At 34.8% G+C, this 22,667-nt stretch overlaps 2 protein-coding genes across 3 annotated transcripts; one reads left to right on the top strand and one right to left on the bottom strand.

The window, feature by feature from the left end:
* The first annotated feature begins 849 nt into the window (after window positions 1-849).
* LOC142983221 (acidic mammalian chitinase-like) lies at window positions 850-8,795 on the top strand. Of its 2 annotated transcripts, XM_076130123.1 has the most exons (9): window positions 850-979; window positions 2,136-2,318; window positions 2,813-2,913; window positions 3,444-3,709; window positions 4,148-4,305; window positions 4,774-4,928; window positions 6,141-6,498; window positions 8,112-8,193; window positions 8,553-8,672. In XM_076130123.1, exons 1-8 carry the CDS (start codon window positions 919-921, stop codon window positions 8,126-8,128), a joined length of 1,299 nt encoding a protein of 432 aa, XP_075986238.1. In that variant the 5' UTR covers window positions 850-918; the 3' UTR covers window positions 8,129-8,193; window positions 8,553-8,672. The 2 variants fall into 2 exon arrangements, with proteins under 2 accessions (XP_075986238.1, XP_075986237.1); XM_076130122.1 differs by lacking the exon at window positions 8,112-8,193 and having other exon boundaries at window positions 8,553-8,795.
* Window positions 8,796-13,520: 4,725 nt separating this feature from the next.
* On the bottom strand, window positions 13,521-21,655 carry NtR (neuronal acetylcholine receptor subunit NtR). Its single transcript, XM_076129949.1, has 12 exons — window positions 21,503-21,655; window positions 20,878-21,090; window positions 20,373-20,504; window positions 19,844-20,002; window positions 19,299-19,489; window positions 18,845-18,951; window positions 17,836-17,967; window positions 16,304-16,409; window positions 15,040-15,235; window positions 14,606-14,752; window positions 14,143-14,303; window positions 13,521-13,758 (listed from the first exon to the last, which is right to left on the bottom strand). The coding sequence occupies exons 1-12, from the start codon at window positions 21,585-21,587 to the stop codon at window positions 13,564-13,566; spliced, it is 1,824 nt and encodes a 607-aa protein (XP_075986064.1). The 5' UTR covers window positions 21,588-21,655; the 3' UTR covers window positions 13,521-13,563.
* Window positions 21,656-22,667: the final 1,012 nt, after the last annotated feature.

The raw sequence follows: 22,667 nt of genomic DNA, 5'->3' as shown, positions 1-22,667 counted from the left end.
AGTAATATATTTCTCACTGTTGAGTTTATTTATTTAACTTGGTCAAATAAAAAATAAGGTTAAAAAATAATCTGGTTGAGATAAAAACATTTCCTTTTAAACTATTGTTATCTTTGTTCCGTTTTAAATAAACTACTGAACTAATAAAAACATTGATGTTATTATTTACACTGTTGTCTAGCGTTGAGCACACAAACAGTAATTAAAGACTTTGTGGCTGTACTAATTATTATTTTTGCTTGCATAATAACTTTGAGTTGCAAGTGACTATCACAAGTTAGAGGTATAGAAGGTAACCAGCAATCAGCATGCTTTACGGGGTATTGTCAAAAACATACAAACAGCGGACAAGAAATATAACCAGACCCGAAACAACTATTTGTAGATCGCACAAATAATTGTCCATGTGGGAATTGAACCCACGACCTCCCGACGCAATGGTAGTCGCACGGCGGCTTCCTTTATCAGTGCGCTACGGAGGCCGTCAAATTATTTGATAACCGTAATGCAGGTTTGCTGGTAGCGTTTTAACAACCATCATTTCAAGAAAAAGAAATAATGTATAGCACAATGGCTATCAAATACATAAAAAGCCCGTAGATCCTTAATTACTACATTTCTGGAATGTAAAATTATAGTTTCTTTATCAACCCCACACCTACCACACGCAAAGAACATCGAGAAAAATCCATACATCCAAAAATCAAATCAGGCAGAGATTGCTTCAAGAGATATAGTAATATGTATAATAAGATAGTTGTAAAAGACCGACTAACAAACTTTTATAACAATATAACAATCAGTGATAAGCAATACATATCTGATACTAAATACTCGAGATAACGAACTCTTTATAAAGTAATGGAACAGAAAAATTGTGTTTATTAGTTGTTATGAAGTTGTTGGAATTGTATTAAAATGAGGACTATACTTTTTGTGTTTGTGACATTGGTAATAGGTTTTGCTATGTGCGGTGAAAGTGAGTGTCACTATTTTTGTTTGGTTTGAATGTACCTCTAGTACAGTGAATCTTTGGGCCCAATCTTGTGTTAAACAGATTAGCAAAACGCGTAGGATTTGTTGCCTATGTGTAATAAAGTAATATGCGTAAATAAAATGTTTACAACTTTTCTATTGTGACGAATTGTCAATAGAGGCCGATTTGTTCCTGTTTCGTCTCAGATTTTCGTCCCGCATTCCATAAAATTCTTGTTTCGCCTCGTTTTATTTTGTATTCCTGTTTCGTCTCACTTGATAAAACATTAATTTTGTATAGTGAGAAAAAAGATATTTGCAACAATATTCTAACGTAAGAACGATAGCTTGATTGCGGCTGGCCACGTCTCCGTCCACTTGGACTTTAGTTTTCCCGTGTAAACACTTTTTTTTTAACTTATTCACTTCTATTAGCCTCGAAGACAATCTGTAGCCACACTTAATAAATGAACTATTTAACTCAAAAATATTTTTGCATTTCGACCAAGTAGTTCTTGACATTAGCGTGTTCAAACACATAAATTCTTAAGTTTTAAGTTATTAGTATAGATATCCATTACCCATATTTCTCTTTCTAAACACGTCATGTTTATGATAACTGATAAAACGAATTTAAATTTGAAATCGATATATAAAATATTTTTGTAGTAACTCAGACCTCATATTTAATAGAATTTATCCATCACTAAACTGTATTGCAACGGACAGTTCAATTTCGAGTATAAACCTAATTTTATTGTGATCCCGCGTTTTATTGACTGTTTATAAAGTTTATATAATAGATTGTCTTCGAAGAGATGACTAAATAAGTATTTAATTACAAATATGATGGATTGATAGATGTTTTGCTTACGTTTTAAGAAGTATGATATTATTATATCTATTACAATTTAAGATCGAACGTTCAAATTAAGCAGCCGTTTTAAAGATTAGCTCTTACATTCATTCGTTTGCCTCTTATTATCTAATCACCCTAGCACAAATTATACAATTAATTGAAACGCTTTCGCTCCGAAGAAATCGTTATTTTACAAATCCAAAGTTTGTGAGGATTGATAGATGTATGTTTGTTACTCTTTTACGTAAAAACTGCAAACAGTCGCGGGCAGAATTTAACACTTAATATTTGTTTTTCTTAGATGCAGTCATCTGTTACTACGGGTCATGGGCCACGTATCGTCCTGGAGACGGCAAGTATGATGTGGAAAATATAGATCCTCTCGCGTGCACCCATTTGATTTACTCCTTCGCCGGAATAAACGAGCAAGGGACTGTTATTGCTTTAGATCCGTGGTTGGATTTACCTGATAATTGGGGAAGAAGTAAGTCCAATGACTTTTTTTTATTAACCTGTATTGTCCGACTGCTGGGCAAAGGCCTCCCACATTTTTTTCCAATGACTTATGCCGGGAAAATTTATATTTAAATTTGCATCACTATCATTGCGTTGCGAGTATGTGCGTTCGATTCCGGCCGTTCGATTCCATGAAACAATTATATACAAAAGTAATTTTTAGCGCGGGAGCTTACAAATAACAGTGAAAGTCAACTTATTAGAGGTTGATATAGAATATTATGATTTTTGCAATGATAAAGATTTTATTAAGAAATTTTTATACCTTTAAATCGTGCAATAGTTCCAATTTCTCTACTTCGTATGAGCAGAAAATAGGCAATACTACTTCTTAATAAAAAATCCATTTTGGTCACAAGTTCGGTTATTTATTTTTGATTCGATGTGTTTCTGTCAAGGCAAGAGCTCACTCTCAATAAATAAGTCCTTACAATCAGACTAAAATCACAATTTCAATTTTAGATAACTACGGAAAATTCAATGCTTTGAAAGAGAAAAATCCAAGCTTAAAAACACTTCTAGCGGTCGGTGGTTGGAATGAGGGATCCGCCAAGTATTCTAAGGTAAGTTTTCTTTCAACTGATAATGGATTTAAGTTTGATGAACATTCTTATCCGGTCAGAAGGAATGAACTGGGAATTTCAATCTGTTAGTGGTTTGCTCTACGGTTTTAAATCGTAACTGAACTGTTGAATAGAGTTTTATAATGCTATTTATTTACACACAAAAAAACTATATAATTAACTGTACCATAATAAAAAAAATGTTTTCCGATTGTTGAATAATATTTTCTTCCCTTGTCTCGGCTGCATTCTGTAGCGCGATTTCTACTATCGAATGTCGACAAACGGCAAGCTGTCGAGAGATTTTGTATGAATATCTGAATCAACGCCTCTAGCGGGCGCCGCAGGTACTATTTTTGCGGGTCATTTTAAATGTCAAAATCTCGATGCTCGAGAGTACCGGCTGCAGAGGTTACCGTCACTGTAATCTTTCTTTAATAAAATACAAAATAACGGGTCTAATTCAGATTAGTTAATGAAAACGGCCATAAGCTTAAATATATTTTAATAACCCGCTTCAATAATTTCAGATGGCAGCAGACGCTTCTCTAAGAAAGAACTTCATCGACAGTGCTATAACTATGCTCTCTACCCACGGTTTCGACGGCCTCGACGTTGACTGGGAGTACCCTAACCGAAGGGACTCGGTCCACGGCCCGGCAGACATCGATAACTTTACCAAATTGTTGAGAGAATTGAGAGAAGCGTTTGACAAACATAGATTCATTTTAAGTGCTGCTGTTGCCGCTGTTGAGGATAAAGCGGTGTTGTCTTATGATGTTCCTGCTATTTCGAGGTAAGTAGTTGGCGTCTAAATAGTACTAAAATATTTTTTCTTGTCCGCGAATCCGTCTATGTGGACTATGGTTATATGGGTACCCGCATATAAAAACGGTCCATAAATCCTTTTCCTTTTCTTAAATTCCTTCCTTCTACTAATTTCATCCAAATTAGTCTATTAGTTTAAGCATGAAGAAGACAAACGCATTTATAATATTAGCAGGGGTTTTTTATGATCAAGACTTTGTTATGACTAAATGACTTGGAGGTTTTGAAGGTCTCCATGTGACTTTTGACTATCATTAAAAGCAGTAATAGCTGCAGAAATGGAAAAAAAAAATTACTTGTGTTTTAGACGAAGAGTTGATAGAGGTCACCTCACATCTCCATATTATCTGAAATAGTTAAATTTAATTCCAATTATGTTGTGTTGATTGATTGACGTTTATTTTAGGTACTTAGACATAGTAAACATAATGTCGTACGACATGGCTGGATCCTGGGATTCGTTTACTGGTCATAATTCTCCCCTACACAAAGGAGAAGGTTACAATGGTCGGGAAGAAGACAACTACACAGTTGAATTAGCTTTGCAATACTGGATAAGTGCAGGTAAGAATATAATTAGTTAGAAACTATGGTACATGGAAATGATGGTTTGGCATAAGGGAGAGGTTTTTTCAAGTACTCCCCGTGTGCTGTTGATATTATTATGTAGCAATTACACATGTAAACATGGATCCGTAGAGCTACTTTTGAATCACAACTTATTTTTTGAAATTCAAGATATTCTGAATTTTACTCACTTAGCCCAAATCTGAGCGATATTTTGAAATAATTCATATAAAATATCAGTTTCTTTCAGACAGCATGTTTTATTAATTGGTTTTTTATTTTTGTACGTCGTCCCTATCACAGAAATATTTCCTTGTTATCCTCTCTAAAAAATAATTCTTTTCATTTACAAGGAAATAACGGATCAATCAAACCCTCGCTATAAAAGGGATTATTTAAAAATAGATACCATTAATTTAGACGAGAATTTTTATTTTAGATTTTTAATCCTGTCGTTATTTTCAGGCTGTCCACCGGAAAAAATAGCCTTAGGCATTCCATTTTACGCTCGAACATTTACTTTGGCTGATCCTAATAACAACGGTGTGAGAGCTCCCTCCACTGGAGCCGGCCCAGCAGGACCTTATACTAATGAAGCTGGGTTCATGGGATATAATGAAGTAAGTTTTCATTCAACCTTTACTTCTAACACCAAAAGAGACGGACTGTTCTCGAAAGATAAACTTACGATATATAAAAAATAAATTTGTTAACTTTGTAAAAAGCGAAACATTATAGTGTCCATTTTGGGGTATGATGTTTACACAGAAACTAGAGTGTAGCAATTATTTGAAGTCGGATTTTTTAAAATCAAAAACTGTTAGAGGCGTTCATGAGTTGATGACCAACAGTAACTGTACGTTAATACTGAAGGTAAATAAAAAAATCAGAAAATATACCAAGTCGAAAACAAACCAGACTATTTTCCCCAGAACCGTAGTTCTAAAACGAAGTTTTGGAAGTTCTAAATTACTTCGACATTACGTTGTCTAAGAACAAGGAAGGAAGAGAGAAAATAACAAACACTAAAGTAAAGCCACAGCACAGTGCACACGTCTTCAGTATATTTTATTACCATAACTGGAAACTCCGAAGCAACACTTGTACTCCACACTACAATACTATAATGTGCTTCCTCCATTAATGAACAAAGACGAAAGTTGTAAGGCAACACACCCAAGTTATATTTAAGTTATCTTAAGAACAACTGACACTGAGTTTGAGAAACTTTGTCGGAGAAGCTGCAGATGTCTTTAAATTAAATTTTGGTATTTCGTGTCAAGAGTGGAATATTACCTTTGATGTGTAATCAAGAGTGTTTCGTGTATTTAGTTTGTTTCTTGTGTAGGTAACATGCAATACAAAGTGGACTGAATTAAGTATAAAATCTTGTATCTTGGGTCACGTTATAAAATAGAAGGGTATCACCCTTCTATTTTATAAAACCTTGGTTTGGATTATTTGCTTTTAATACACAATAAACATAATTTCCCCTGCACTTACTTATAAAATACATATTATCGTGATAACTTTAATATCCTTAAAATGAGCTATCTTGTCGTGACCTAAAGTTTACAATTACAATAACTATGTACAGAGAGCGTTGTGATTCTTGCCGCAAGTTCCGTAAAACTCATCTATTGTGTCATTGACGATTTGTTATGACACTATAAAAACCTTTAGATAAGTTAATGTATCAACAATGAGTTAACAAACAATTATATATTCGTTATCGCAAATCAGTATCACATCTCTTGATGATAATTAAGTACTTGATTGTTGCGTTAAATTACCTATTACGTAATGTGCTAAAAATAATCCATCTTTTTCAGTTTTGCTACAAAATGACCACAGAAACATGGAACAAACGCTTTGACAACTCAGCCAAAGTACCTTACGCCTTTAAAGATAACTATTGGGTATCATACGATGATGCTAACTCTATTGCCATTAAAATTAACTACGCCAAGTCACTAGGAATAAACAAAATGATGGTCTGGAGTATAGAGACTGATGATTTCCACGGTGTTTGTGGTCAAGGAGCAAATCCTTTACTAAAAGCAATTAACAACGCACTTAAAGGTAATGCTACTCCAAATAATGCAACTGATGAGACAGAGGAAGGCGCAAATACAAAACCTACAGCTTCTCCTGTTATCAGTACAAGTACTTCAGCTCCTAATCCAACAGGTAATTAATTATTACTAGCTGACCCGCGCAACTTCGCTTGCGTCACATAAGAGAATCATAATTTTCCCCGTTTTTGTAACATTTTTTACTGGTACTCTGCTCCTATATGTCGTAGCGTGATGATGTATAGCCTATAGCCTTCCTCGATAAATGGGCTATCTAACACTGAAAGAATTTTTCCAATCGGACCAGTAGTTCCCGAGATTAGCGCGTTCAAACAAACAAACAAACAAACTCTTCAGCTTTATAATATATATATATGTTACTGTAAAAGCCCGAACTGTGGTAAATCCTAAGATTTTCCGGTAAAACCTAAGATTTACCAACTCTCAATGGTAAAAGTCCGAACAAGCCAGAGTTTAAAAACTATGTTACGATATATAAAAAAATCCTTCTTCATAACTATGTTTATAACTATTTCACGGTATAACTATATACTGTGACATACTTATAAAGAAGGAGTTTTGGGCAAAGCGACATGGGTAGGTTAGGTTAGAAGGCTAAGGTGGGAGCGAGCGAAGCAAAGCTCCCACCTTAGCCTTCGTGGTTATTTTTTTTAACCACCCAGAAGGAGGAGCCCCGCGTAGCGGGGCTCCGGCGACATCTCGACATCATCAAGTGAATATAGGTAAAAGTTCGAAAGAAAAGAATTGTTCGGACTTTTACCATTGCGAGTTGGTAAATCTTAGGTTATACCGGAAAATCTTAGGATTTACCACCGTTCGGGCTTTTACAGTAACATATATATAATATATAGGGACGCTGCCCCCGCCGCCGCGGCCGGCCCGTACCGTGCCGCAATACTAATATCGTGATATCTCCTAAACTATATGTCTAAATAACACACTGTAAACTGCAAAAATAATCTAAATTAAATGCTCGTGATGATGAACTTACTTATTTTGATAAGGATATATGTATTATTGGTTATATCACCAGTTAAACATCACCCAACGAATTAAATGTTTTTTTAATACAGAAAAGTAGTTTTTGTGACTTAAATAAAAAAGCTGGATATATGTCATCGCGGACTTTTTTGTAGAACTAATAAAGACCAATGTTTTTGCTATACATTGTTCTTACTTGTATCCAACGGTATAAGCGGCGCACGCACAAATGCAATCTTCAATTAGATTTTTTTTCTGACTTCTTGGACATAAATCGCTATAACTCAGCTAATATAGTTTCAATGTATTTCAATTATATATAAAAACCTGTCGGAGAAAATACTCTTTCTATTAGTGAAAACCGCATCAAAATCCGTTGCGTAGTTTTAAAGTTTTATGCATACGAAGGGACTACAGACAAAATGGGTGACTTTATTTTATACTATGTAGTGATTGAGAAGGTTTATTTGCCTAGTCTACACTAGATGATTCAGCTTTAGCCCGGATCGTCGTTTCTGATTGAAATCCTATCCAAAGTTGCGCTAGATTTGACGTATCTTCTCATAAATGGGCTTGCAATGCAAGCTCTTAGCTCCGGTTGCGTGAATCGCGTATCGTAGGTGGGTGGTCCAGTATAGACCTGGCCTTTTGACTATGAATTTATATAATAGTGGTGGTGGAATATATTGATTTTAATATCTACTAAAATGTTACTTTTGCACGCAGGCACGTTGCAGAAATAGCTTAACTAACAATTAACAAAGGATTTTTAATCTAACACTTTTTTTACTAACATATTCTTTTACAGGTAAGATCATCAATGTTTTAGTTTCATTTATTTATGCTTATAATACGTAGCACATTTCAATGTTCCATTGCTTAATATTTGAAAGTAACGCCTTTTTCATTTTCATTCTTTATCTCATGTTTGTCTTCCCGGTCACTATCATTGTCATGTGCTTACTTTATGCTTACTTTGTCGGCACAACTTTTTACTTTACTCACTCATTTCAGTCATTCATCAACAGTGCCATTACTTTTTACAGGTTTGTGGTGTCACATGTTTAAGTCTCATTTTATTTGCTATGGATTTATATAAAATTATTTGGAAACACATATTGTAACAAGATTCTAAAAAATAATAAATCTAATTCGTTTTCTTTGCAGCATCAACACAGTTTGTCTGCCAGTTGGAAGGTTTTGCATATAATCCACAAGACTGTACATCTTTCTATCGGTGTATTAGAGATAGTAAAGGAGCTCTAGTACCAAAGAAGTTTCAGTGTCCGGCAAACTTATACTGGAGTCAAAACGATTTGATCTGTAACTACTCATATTTGGTACAATGTAATTTGGTTTAATAAAAAAAAACTGGTCTGATTATTTTAATAAAAACGATGTAACACGTTATTCTATGTTTTTATTATTTCTACCGTGAGTAAGAAAGTCCTGTTGTAATATGTTTTAGTATTATTTTTGGTGGTAAACCTAGTCTGTTTAAAAAAAGAAAACATTTCAGATTCTACATTTTAAATGACATATTGCATCAATTGCTTAAATTCCCGAACCAAGCCTCACGGATCCAAAATAATTGTATACCATGATACTCACCAAAATACAAAGCTGCATAAAAAGGCCGTCCTTGTAATCTAATAAAAAAACAGAAACAAAACACGACGCGAGAGTGCAATAAAGAACAAAAAGCCAGCCTCGTATTTTCGTTTCTCCGCAGAAAAGAAAAAAAATCCCCGCCAGAACTACATTTTTAAATTCTCATTATTTCGATAAGTTGAAGCGCATTATACTTTCATCCACCACTTGATTGTTTACAAGCATTTTGAGCCGTGAAATTGATTACTGAAATCCAAACAGACCGAATCCTTGCGAATTGCGAGGGAAAATTGAATTTTTAAAGCCATACAAGGCTTTTATGTGAGGGTATGTCTAGTTTTATTTGGAAAAACATTGCGGTAATAATTTAGCGAGGCCGACGGCCGGCCGTTCAAATAAAAGTCGAAAAAATGTCCCTATACCACATGTGCGCTTTTTCGGCCTATGTACGGCTGGCCATGTATTTTTTTCCTATCTAGGACCACTGTGGTAACGGCTAAATGGATTTCGTGTGGATTTCAAAGTTCTTTGTCCCGATATTGACTTTGAAGTGTGTCTGTTCCTTTTATAGCAATTCCGTTGCACTCGTCGTAATTTTAAATACTTTGCCAATTTCAAGTTGTTGCGCAGTTGTTCCTATTGATGTAAACTTACTTGTGCCAAAAGAATAAAACTTTTTATAACTGAACTTGCTTCTATGTTTCCTGTCTTCCCATATTCTTTGACCTTTCTTATTCGTAACGGATTTTTTTACTATTGGAAATCATTAAGTTTTTATATAAAGTTTTCGGTAGTGATGAGACATCGCCAAGCGGAGTAATTGGTTTTACTAGATACGAATATAATAATAGAATAAACGTATTTAATAAACGGTTGTTGTTTGTTTGTAAATTTATCAGTTATAGGTATTTTGGTAAAACAATTTTCGCGTATGTTCGTTACGTAGATCAATGATTTAATAATCACAATGCGTTGTTATGATAACATCTAATTATATGCACATTGGATATGATTAAGATTCGTTATCAAGGTGACAAAATAAGATGAGACTGATAAAACTTATTAGTAACATGTGCAGGTATATATTTGATGCTAATTACAGTAATTTCCAGTGATTGATTGATTCGCAGGAGTGCCTACGTCCTTCGACGTTTCTCAATTTTTTTGTATTTTTTTTGATAGTATTGGTTAACAATAATCGAAAACAACAAAATTAAATATACCTGGTTGAACGTTACAACTTAAGCAAGCTAAGAAAACCGTAGGAAGCCAGTCCTTCAAAAATATAATCCTGATTCTTGAGAAACATAAATCATATCGTAGAGAATACAAATTGCAAAACACCTTTTTTCAAACAGAATGTTATGAACAAAAACTATCCAGCGTAAAGTGTTCAGCATCAAAACAGAAATGTCATGAAAAGCGGTGAAATTGCAGTAATTACCAATTTGCATTTAGCTAAACGGTAGAGTGAAGTTGCAATCGGTGAGTATTGTGAGGCAGTATTTTAAAACGCATGTAATCACGTGCCAGCAGTGATCTGTGCGAAATCGTTAGATGTTTCATGCTCGCTACACCTCAATTGATGCTAACAAACCGTTTTGTACCATTGGTTTTCGATTTTATATCACTTTTTTTGCGTGATCGTGAGTTGATACTATGACGGAAAAGCAACTTTTTGGTTCGCCCACATACCCACGAGTCACAGACACCATTTTCGTTGCTGGTTCAAAGAGCGGTGATAAACTTTACTTGTAGAGTACGTAACGGACGTAATAATACCTACTCATAATTAAATTTTTCGGCAAGTTCTCGACGATAGCAGTAGTAGCCGTTCAGGGACAATCACCTAGCCTAGTTAAAAGAATTTATTTATGTTCGAACAATATGATAAGCTTTTTCTTCCCGCCAGCAGCAGATGGGACTGTCCATTTAACGATATTATATTATCTTTACCACAAACAGGAATAGTAAAGAATGATTTAAACTCGTCATTCAAATCGTAGTACCCCTCCTGCCGTTGAATATTGAAATTGTTTTGGGCGTCGACGAGTAGTTTTGAAATTTATTTGACGCGTAATTTTTTTTATTTCTGGTTTTTTGATATTTGCTCCTTTTTTTGATGGAGCAATACGAAGCCTCGTGTCAGGTAGGAAGATTGAATGGAAAGTTTTGTTACAAATGTTTTTACTTTGATATTTGTTTCGTTGTTCCATGACCCTTGCTTTGTATGGCTTGGGGATTGGCTTTGTGAATTTGTAGCGATTTAGATTCCGGCGTTTCGTATTGTGAAGTGTAGTTTGGGATTTTTGGATTTTGATTGCAAAAGCTATGGTTTTGGACATATAAATTAAGACTAAACAATAGCAAGTTGCGCTATAAATGGGTTTTTCTGTAAAGTTTGCTGCTTAATTATATTTATGTTCCTGTTCAGTCCTTGTTGCTGTTAAAAAAACTAGAAAAGGCGATAGATTCTTACGGGGAAGGACAAAGGTAACTTAGCCGAGTTGCAGATGTATAGAAACTGTAGCGATTCTCTACAGTTGGTAAGCAATATCGAGAGTTTGACATTTGTAATGTGACAAAAAAATAGTTCCTACGGGGCCCGCTAGAGGCGCTGATAAGATCTATACACAAAACTTCTTGATAACTAGTTGTAGATTTAAACACTGTTCTATGATGAGGCATTTTACTTTTAGCATTGAATTTTAAAAGTATTCACGCAGTTAATAAACCACAACAAAACAACATTCAGGTTTCTTTCATTTCATATTACAGCTAAACCCTCACATAGCAATAACTTTACAACTTATTTCTTTGAATAACTTGAATAAGTAACAGGTGCTTATCAAAATAAATACTTAACGTCTCGTCGAGTTGGAAAACAATTATTAATTCATTACTCTCAAGATTGGAGGCGTGTGACGTCTTTCTTAACAATTGTAAGGAGCTTTTGAAAAGCGGGACAGTCACTTTACGATTGTGCGTTTTAAACTCAATTTTCCTTAATTTTCTTAATAATCTCGAAGTGTAGACTTTCATTATTTAGTTCCTAGAAATTCATCATTAAAAGCGACATTAGTAAGCAATAACCAGAACTCATAATTTAAAAAAAACTCATACTTCAAGAACTCATAGTTTCAACCAAGATTTTTTGGTAGTTAATTATGAGTACAGTTAAAGTTACATAACTCCGAAACTAGTAGTTAGTATAATTTCTTCCTTAACTTGTCTCTTTACGCCTGGTGATTGAAAAATGCTTTATAAACAGTTTCCTTTTTTTTATCCTCATACCTGTGGAAAATTATTTCGCAATTATCCATCCAATAACATTAATGACAGTAATGTGAATAAAAATTTACAGCAAGTATTTATTTCTGTTTAAAACATAGCTTTTATGGTCGTCTTTATTTTATTTACGAAACAAGAATGATATTTAGCAGAGGACGTGAAACATTTCTAAACATAAATGCTTCGTCATAAAGATTTATTGCTGTCTTATTCTATACACATTTATTAGAGTTCCGTAGTTTATATTAACTAAATAACTATATGGATGATAAATTTGTATTTTAAGGATAAGTTTATTACCAAGTACTGGCCGCATAGACGACCTTTACTTTATTTAAAATAGAAATTAATAAAACCCATGAACGCTTTACTACATTCAGGAATCAAATATTAAAGAATTCTCCGTAATACATTCTCACATGCCAGAGAGATCTTTAGAATAGTTCTTGAGGGCATGAAAAGCTTCAACCCGCACTTGTTGAAATCTCTACCTCGTTACGGGAGGAGACCCTTGCTCAGCAGTGGGACATAAATGGGTTAACTTTATAAATTTATTTGAATTATACTGGTTTACCAATATTAAAGAAGATTCGGGTATTATTTGTTTGTTACGTAATCGAAATCCCTTACCACTTAGGTTATATAATTTTTAGATTTAGTAATACTTTTGCGGAACCCATAAATCATTTTCTAATCGCAACAAGTACTTATTTCTATACATTCCAATACATGAAAGTTCGTTGTTTAAGCCGTTGTTTGTTTGCCACCAAACAATTATATTTACGTACAAGTTGTCGTAAATCTGCTTTGATATTTCTGTTTATGGCTCGTAAACTTGTGCGGTGGGTTTACACACGTTTACGACGTCATTTGTTTATTAATTCATGTTCAGCTTTCGTATATTTCTGTTGGAATGCTTGGATGTCTCAATTTCTCAAAGAAAAATGTTTTAAATAACAAGCATTTCTTTTTATCGGCATTGGCTTTTTCAACTGGAATCAGATTGTCTTTTTTAGTATAATTTCGTGTTTTTATGTTATTTTAGGAGTCATTAAGTTTTTATTTCAGTTGCGGATACGAAACTTTCTCAGTAGCATCCGTGACCTGCACCCACACTCAACAACTTAACTGATAGCCTGGCCTTGGTATAAGCATTTGGACCAACAAAAAATTGTTGACATAAAAAATTCTTCACTATACAGTACTTCAGAACTTATAAATAAACACTTGAAATAATCACACTCAAAATCACTTTATTATTAAAAGTAAAATTATACTAAAAATGCGCAATCAGCATCGCAACAAAAGTAACAGTGTATATCACAAACATGAGTTTATCGACAACTTCTGCTAATTCTCTCTTGTCGCCGTACGCTTTTTGTTTCTCACTCTCCATCTCTTCTACGTCTTCTCCTCTCGTTGTAGCTGGTTCTTCTTCTTCTTGTAGAGTGTAGCCACCGTTGATTGCAGTCTGGAAACACAACTTTTGTCATTTTTATAAGACTTAAAAATATGCTTAGATTTTTTATTTTTTATTTAAACAATAACTGCTAATTTTATCCCTTTGGGTGCCGCCACATCAGACATAATACACTGTCCACACTGATTAGTGCTTTTTCATGCACAGAGTAATGTAGAAATGAGAAGCCAAGTTATTTCATTTACGACCAAAGTATATATTCGCCTAAGAATTAATTGATCAAATAGACAAATCGCTTGACCGATTTGAGTCAAACCGGAAACAATAACAGTTTTAAATAGATTGTCGTGCCTTTTTATAGAGACACAGGTAAAGGACTCAATAGTGAAATAGCAGAAGTGAAAGAGCATAACAAATAGTAGGTATAAAACTTACCGTAAAACTAGGTAAGCAGCACACCAATCTCAGTAAATGTGTTGTGAATACCTTCTGCATGCCATTAGTACCACAAACCGTTTCTATTAGTGTGGACATCAGCAGAAGTTGGACGAACGTGGCCAATACTACACCTCCTAATACGACTATGTATAATACCACTGAAAAAAAAAAGAAAATTATTGAGGTTAAGCACGATTTTACATACATTTATTTGTCGAAATTGTCAAATAGTTCCTTAAATACCTGAGTATGTAAAAATGAATTATAAAAGGAGTAGAGGAGTTCACAATAAGGTGCACTCATAGGTTAGTTAAGATGCGTAAAACAAGGTAATTTCATAGGTAGACAGTTGCTTAGATGTCCTTTTACAAAAAATCCCTGTGAAGAAAAATTTTATGTACGTTTTTACCATAACGTGCTTTGTATCTCCGAAATTTGAAACATGGTAATTAGTACTCACATATAGAAGGCATAGTGTGACAAGGTATCAGATAGTCAACGTAACAGAGTCCCATGCAGATGACGATGGTGCAGCCGTTCAAGAACCAGACCCTGTTGATGTTCAGAGGCTCACTCCAGAAGGAGAGGAGAACGAACATTACTAGAACTGAAACAATAGGATATCATGAATAAGTATAGAATTCTGGTCAATCAGCTGACGCCCCTAACTAGAACTAGCAAAAATAATAACAGGAGACAATAATCACGTTAAGTAAGTAAGTTAGGAAGTTTTGTTTGAGACAATACTTATAAACTGATTGCTGAAAACATTTTCATGTCATTGTTTGGCTATGACTTTGCATCCCAATCTGTCTCCAAGGGACTTAACTTTTTGTAACAGGCGTTTTTATTGTAAAATACCTAACTAATGCTACAGTAACGTCACTTTCTTACCTAACAAAGGAGTATAAAACACAACATTATACGGCGTGGCTTTCCTGCTGACTTCCACATTGATAATGAGTCTATCACTCATATGCGTCATGTTGTCACCGATCCCATAAACCTGGTTCCATAACTCGTGTTCTATTACCACTTGTTTCGTCGTAGACTCCCAGTCACTCTTCACTTCGTTGTCTATGTCTGCGAACTAAAGATTGTATATGTTGGGTTTTTAACGATTTTAAACTCTCGCGACTTGTACACATAATCGTACATACATCGATCGCCACATCAGACAGCCCGTGACCATGGTCGGTGTAATTCGATCGAAACGTCGGGTGAACAAAATAATAAGGTACTCCAACCTTTAATTTTCAATCGCGTTTAAGACCCGTTACTTTGTAATATTATGTTGGGATTTATTTTCAGTCGCTTATGCAATGCTGTAATTTTCGTTAGTATAGTGCCAGAAGCTCAATAATTTAAAATCAGGTATATTATATCGCTGAAAACCGTTAAAAACGCGTATAATAAAAGTAGAAACCTTGGCTCGGCACGTTGCCACGTGTCTAATTTGTTTCAAATACCAGATTTTTTATGAAAACAACATTGTAGGTTCATTGCATTAGTTTAAAAAGAAATTTCACAGTTATTTTGGAAAAGTATTAAGAAGAAAAGACAGTAAGACATAAGTCGGATAACAAAATCTTTCCAAAAATACCTTGCTCTGTCTCTGCAAAGGTTGATTCAAAAAGAAACTAACCCCACAAAATAAGAAGCTCACCGAATTCTAAGGAAAAAAATACATAAGCTCCTAATTTACTGGTGAATGAAGAGGAATTTTATGCCATCTAGAGCGTGAAGGTAATTTTACGCATTCAAAATAAGGAAATACTTTGTCGCAAAATTGTGTGAACATAACATAACAGTGGTATTTTGTTGAACAGTGGGGCAGAGATGTATTACATCCACTTGCAGAAATATACTTTTCGTTTTCTGTTATAGAGCGAGCCTATTGCCATCTTCTGTTGAATACAGAGATTTAGTAATAAAATCTAAGACATTGTTTTTTTTTCTGAAGAACGAGGGACATTCATTTTTAATACAATTTCGTGTAAACGTTTTCCGTATATTTTGATCAACTATGCATTTCACTACTTTATAACCTTAGCTTTAATAATTGTTAGATATCTACTCTTTAAGGAAAAAGCATGCTATTTAGTTATCCAGATGGTATTATATACCTAAGACATTAATACATTTACTATTTACTTACTAGAGCCATCTTACTGTCTTCTGGGTCCAGGATAGTGAGTGCTATTTTATCATGTACCTCCCAAGGCTGAATGACTATAGTGCACTGATACTCGTCATGGGGCCATCTGTATGAAGTAATAATGGTAATTTTACTTATCGAAGGTTGATTTTCGCGAAAAGAGTGATAAAAATTTCGACGAAACTCCCTGTTAGTTTATTCAAAACTGATTAGCATTTCTAGTGAATAGCGAAGGAACAAAAAAGCTAAGCTTATCATTTATTAAAAGTCACTTTGAATATCATAAATTGCATTGAAAGCTATAAAGCTTGTATAACCATAGAAAATACGAAATGATCATTGTTGAATTCCATTTGATCATCTGGGGGCACGGAAGTGCCCCCGCAAGTCGAGCAAAAAAAAAAGCGGCACGGCCGTAACATCCTTTTCTCGAAGCAATTCGGGCTATTTTTGACACCCCTATAATTTCGTTGTGGATAAAACAAGAAGCCTGGATTTTCAGCAACTAATCAGTCATTGTATAAACACTGTATATTTAAAATTTCAGTCGATTTGAACCAGTAGTTTAAGAATGACAACTTGTTAAAATTTTGAATTTTGTCACTCACTGATTCACTGACTCACTGACTCACTGACTCACCGATCATCAAAAGTCTAAGGTACTTCTAGCAGACTTAGAAGCTTAAAATTTAGAATACAAATAGGGTTTAGTGTTTTAATCATGGGAAAAATTTAATATTTTCTAATTTCGGTCCAGTTTTCTAAATACACCAACTGCAACAATAACTTTGTAATCCCATATAAATGTATAAGATTACAAGGTTACATTTGCAGTTAATAAATTATTATTACTGTAGAAAATAAAATAAATAGATGTAAATAGGTACCTACTATATGAGCCATAACGGGAGGGGGTATAGGGTGGGTAAGGGTGTTTAGCCCATGAAACTGAACTACGTTCCCATAGGAAAATATGTTGAATTATGAAAAAAAAACGTCTTTCCATACAAATTGGACTTATGTTCGCTTTACAAAAAGAAGTGAGATGCCATCAAAAACATTCTGTAAAAACCTCAAGTCTCGCCGTAAAAAATTGTGAGATCAATATAATACCAAGTCGAATAATCTATTTAGTCTCTACTTAAAAAACCCTTCTGTCTTAAGTTATTACGTATGTTATTATCATGCCAATAAAAAAAAACCTTTAAAACATATAGATCGACTTGGTCATCGCAAGAAAACACAAATTCGCCATTAACATTTCAGGAGCATTAACTAATCAAATCATGCGATGGCCAGGTCGATCTATTTGTTTTAAAGGTGTTTTTTTTTAATTGGCATGATAATAACATACGTAATAACTTAAGACAAAAGGTCCTTTAAGTAGAGACTCAATAGATTAATCGACTTGGTATTATATTGATCTCACAATTTTTTACGGCGAGACTTGAGGTTTTTACAGAATGTTTTTGATGGCATCATGTTTTCTGTTGTCATCGTAGAAGAGAAAAAAAAAAACAAATTATTCTTACGCGCTGAAGCCAGGTGGAGCATCGACGCACCAAGTATAGACTTTAGTTTGAAAATGTAGCGTCGCTTCTCCACTGTGTACCATGGAGATCAGCTCGGAACTCCTTGCGTCGAACATTGTTTGATCATCAGCACTAAAACATAAACCTTTTTCATAGAATTAAGGAAATCCAAAATAAAAGTCAATAATCGAACTACATGAAAAAGAACTGTAGTGTGTATGTATGTATCAAACAAAATTTCTCGATACCTCTTCTTCGGTAGCCAATAGCGGTTGAGTATCGAGCCAGCGACATACATAGAGCGAGAGACATAGAGGAAGAAGAAAGTTTTGAAATCTGTCTGCACTAAAAACACTGAAATGGCGCTGAATACAAAAGCATTTTAAAGGTATTTGTTAATTTGTTTGTAATAATTAGACCATCAAACAATCACTAACCGAAGTCCTTTATTCAACCCAGACTGTGATAAAAATATACTGATCATATTTCGAGCAGTTTGAATAATTCAAACATCAGAGTAAAGACCGCAAGAAAGAAAGCGAATAATCGCCGATGCGAACGACACAAAGGTATATGAAATAATTATTTATTCATGGTTTATTCATGAGGCGATGAAATCGTTGGGTCGTGGGAAATCGAACTGCGAGATAATCAAGATATCGGACGTCAACGATTCGTTAAACAACAACACTTCGTAATTCAAAATGAGAGATTTTAATCAGAATTTACCAATCTGTTTTGTATTGATTCCTGAGTTCCTGTTCAACGTTTTTGGTGTCAGAAAAAAAATACTGAGGCTATATACAAAAGCCTTAGTCCAAGTTTATGCTAACGGAGATATAAGTAAGTGCTCAAAATAAGAGCCAAAAGGTCTTCAGCTCAAATCGACTAACCTGCATTAAGTGCAAGGATAACTTTTAAATTGCGAAAAACTTCCCGTTCGATAATAAGCTATAAAAAACTGTGTCACATGATATTTCTGAAAAACTTTCATAAGAGTCATACTTACTTGTAAACGTAGAATTTAGGTCTCCATATTTGACCTTGACGCAGCTTAATATTTGTTGTTCCGTTGTATTTAGGAGGATACCACGCTACGTTATCGTCTTTCCAACTCTAAAACAAAGACAAAAAATATCCATGTTACTCCATACTAACATTTCAAGATAGTTTTTAAGAGGGTGTAAATGTTGTTAACAACTAGTCGGTGGTTTTACTCCAGAGTGGAATAAAAGGTTTCTTAAAGACGACTCGTAGACCCGTACACAGTACTCGACAATGAGCTTACATTATCATGTGTACTGTGAGAATCTGTGACACTCGATGATGGCGACCACGACGATCAAGTAAAGCGGGGAATGGTGCGTTTTTGCGACATATGTACATGCAGCTGCCATCATTTTATTACAATATTCATTTTGAGCCGTTTGGTCCTGTACCTTTATAGCTCAGAAGATACTTACAATTACAACAGACATTCCAGTAATAAGTTTGGACTGAAACGCGTCGTACTTAACGCTGGTGATCTTTACCCCCAGTTCCACGTCCACTGTAGGCCTCGGAGGGATCCAGGGAAGCCTGTGTTTCAGCATTTCCTTCTTCAGCTGCTCTGATGGAGAGAGTAGCGGTTCTATTTCTTTGGAGTTAGGTGTCGCTGCAAATGAGAAGCGAATTTTAGGTATGAAAATTGTTTTTGTCAGTAATCACTAGAATGTAATGTTGGTTGGTGTATCAGCAGTGATAGCCGAGTGGTTTAAGTTGGCACCTCCCACGCAAGTGGTCGCAGGTTCGAATCCGAGGCAACACACCAATGACTTTTCGAAGTTATGTGTGTATTAGAAATAATGATCACTTGCTCTAACTATAAAATAAAATACTCATCGAACCAGATGAAAGAATCTATTATGGCGAGATGAACCCAAAGAATACCATCTTAAATCCCAAATTATATAAAAAACCAAGACATTCATATTCAGATCTTTTACTTTTGCTAGAAGTGATTACTTACTTTTACCATTTTTGGACGGCACAGGACAGTCATATAAGAATTTGGCTTCGACACCAGCCCACGCAGCAAAACCGAAGTACTTAATATCAAGAGGATCTATGTCCATATATGACATTAGAGGAAGTACATCACCTTCTCTCCCGAATTCTATTATGTGCTCTGTAAGAAAATATATTTTAATACAACAAAAATAGATCTTGAAAATCTTTAGTAGCTCCTCTATTCTAGCGTTGCGTCCAGCAGCGACGACGCCACACCTGAGACGCGTTTTCACAGTATAAGCGCTCTGCATGCTTTCGTCAAACCCGTAGGATCGACCAACGCTAATGTGAATGGGCTCTACTTGTTCTGGTTCATTTTGGGTGCCTGTGGGGTGTTTCATCTGAGCTCTTGCTATTGCAGTTTCCGATCCACCATCGATTGGTTTATTTTTTTTATTTGCCAGAGCCCCAAAGCGCAACATAGATGTCGAAAGTAAATAGTGCATAATTGCGTTCATCTCGTATTGATTGTATGATATTATATTTACCTTGAACAATCCTGATGTAGAATCCTCTGAGCTCAAATGTGGACAATATGTTTGGTGTTTTAACGGATGTTCTAGCGTCTCGCTTCAAGTGTCGTCTTAGTTCCGTGAATTTGTTCCCTCCGCCACCAACCACTGTGGAATAGTCATTGTTGCTTTAGGCCAAAAATATACTCTATAATTTTACTGTTTTAGAGTTCAAAAGCAGGACCTCCGTAAAGCAGTCGGTTTTGCGACCGACATCTCACTGGTTGTAACGTCGGACCCGTTCTACCGGGCTATCAGAGTGAGAAATAGAGAGCGCATCTGTGTTTTGTGCACATACTCGGACACTACAAAGTTTGGAGCAGTTGGCACTTTTCAATAATGATGGAACTGGCAGATGAATATCGGCGAGGAGAACATTCATCATTTTATTAATTTGGGGTTTCAATGCCACCACTTGACGTAGCTACAGTTTACCAAATACATCAAAATTACAGAACCATTTTTAGTTTAAAAAACTCACCAATTTCATACACAGGATCACTATACCCAGGTTTCGCAACCGGTGACAGTAAAATATGTCCATTACTCATAGCTTGTATAGCTATGTGCATTTCGAAGACTACATCACCGTCGGAGTCTTTTCTGATCTCCGTCAACTCTTCACTGTCCACACTGTAGATTGTGTTGTAGAGGTAGCCGTTCCTACATATGTGTTCTTTGCAGGATTGAGCCACTGTAAAATAATAGTGTTAATTCTAATTGTTGTGCTAGAGTTTGTGGCTGATATACAACAAAGTTGAACATTGCATCGTTGTACTTGGTTACTTTTGATAATTTTTTGGGATGAACCAAATGATCGGTCCCGTACTTTTTGGAAATATATTTGGACACCTACACCTTGGACAGCTGCTTTTAAAAGTGCATAAAAAGCTGCTACATAGACTTGGCCAGCGCGGCCAACTCAAAACCTTTTGTCAAAAAATTCAAAATTCGGGAGGGAGATCCCTACCCAGCAGTGGGACAGCCACGAGTAAAAAAAACGGGTCAGTCAAATCTATGACCTTAAAGTTAAACTTTTGATCTACAAAATATTATTTTGAGGACTTATTAAAGTAATAATAATTTGCATTGTATTTAAAACTTACTTTCATTAGTAAAAACGAAGCTATTATTCCCAGCATCACAATTCACGAACAAGAAAACCACAACAAAAAATAAAGTTCTAAACATTTTCACTTGAACTATTCAAATTCCGTACGTTTAGCACCAAACACAAAACTAAACTGACTTATGGGAGAACTCTGCGATGATAATGAGCCACAAACGATAGCGCAATTGTATTAAAATATGTTGCATTATCTACTGTTTCCTGAATACAAATGATAGGTTTAAACTCTGAGATAAACACAGATCACAAAGCTTTAAAAAGTAACGCATGGTGTGGAAATATTCCATTATTGTATGTTTAACTACCTCTGTGGCGCATGCTTTCCATGAGCAAATTTAAATTAAAATGTTTCCCAATTGTAGATTGTTGTCCTTTTTTCTTCCAACTCTTGGTGTCTCCTCTCTTGGACACAAATATCATTAAAATTTACTACTACCCAATCGCCTTTTATTCCTACGCTTTCGAAGTGTAATGAATTTTAGAATTTCTTAAAACAGTTCTAGCGAGGTCAGTTTCTTTGGTATAGTTCATTGCATTTATTGGTGTGGTTTTCATCCTGAATGCATTCCTTGGCGAAAATATCGCTTATTACACTGAGACAATATTGTGTTAAAAATACAACAAAAAATATTTCAACAACTTTTATAATAAATCGATCGAATATCTGCATAAAAATAAACCTACCGGTTTGAATATCAACGTACAGGATGCGACATTTCTCTTATCAGCCGGACGCTTGATAAAGTCGGTGTAACTAATATTACAACAAAATACTATTATTTATAGCTGGCTTATCCTACTGCCCTTTGCTTTGTAGTTTAGCTTTGTTACATTGTTGTTCCGTGTTGCAAAGGATTTGTTCATTTTAATATAGTGTTTTTTTACTCTTTCCTGGGGATTTTAACCTCAGATCTCTAATGACTAACTTGGAATTGAATGTTTTTTGCCGGAATAGTCTTGTAAATAACGCAAATTAAAATCTCTACTTACCTATTAATAGTTATGCACATTAATTTGTAAAAATAATTATTATTCGTTTAAAATGCTTCTAAATTATAACATTAAACTTAGCACTGCTTATTCGTCGTCTTTTTGAAATACACTTATTTAGGTAAATTATTTTTGTAGCGTCTACATTCTGT

Source organism: Anticarsia gemmatalis, chromosome 23 (assembly GCF_050436995.1).
Source record: "Anticarsia gemmatalis isolate Benzon Research Colony breed Stoneville strain chromosome 23, ilAntGemm2 primary, whole genome shotgun sequence".
Lineage (NCBI taxonomy): Eukaryota > Metazoa > Arthropoda > Insecta > Lepidoptera > Erebidae > Anticarsia > Anticarsia gemmatalis.
Note: the sequence above shows the minus strand (reverse complement) of the source record. Positions and strands in the feature narration are given on the sequence as shown.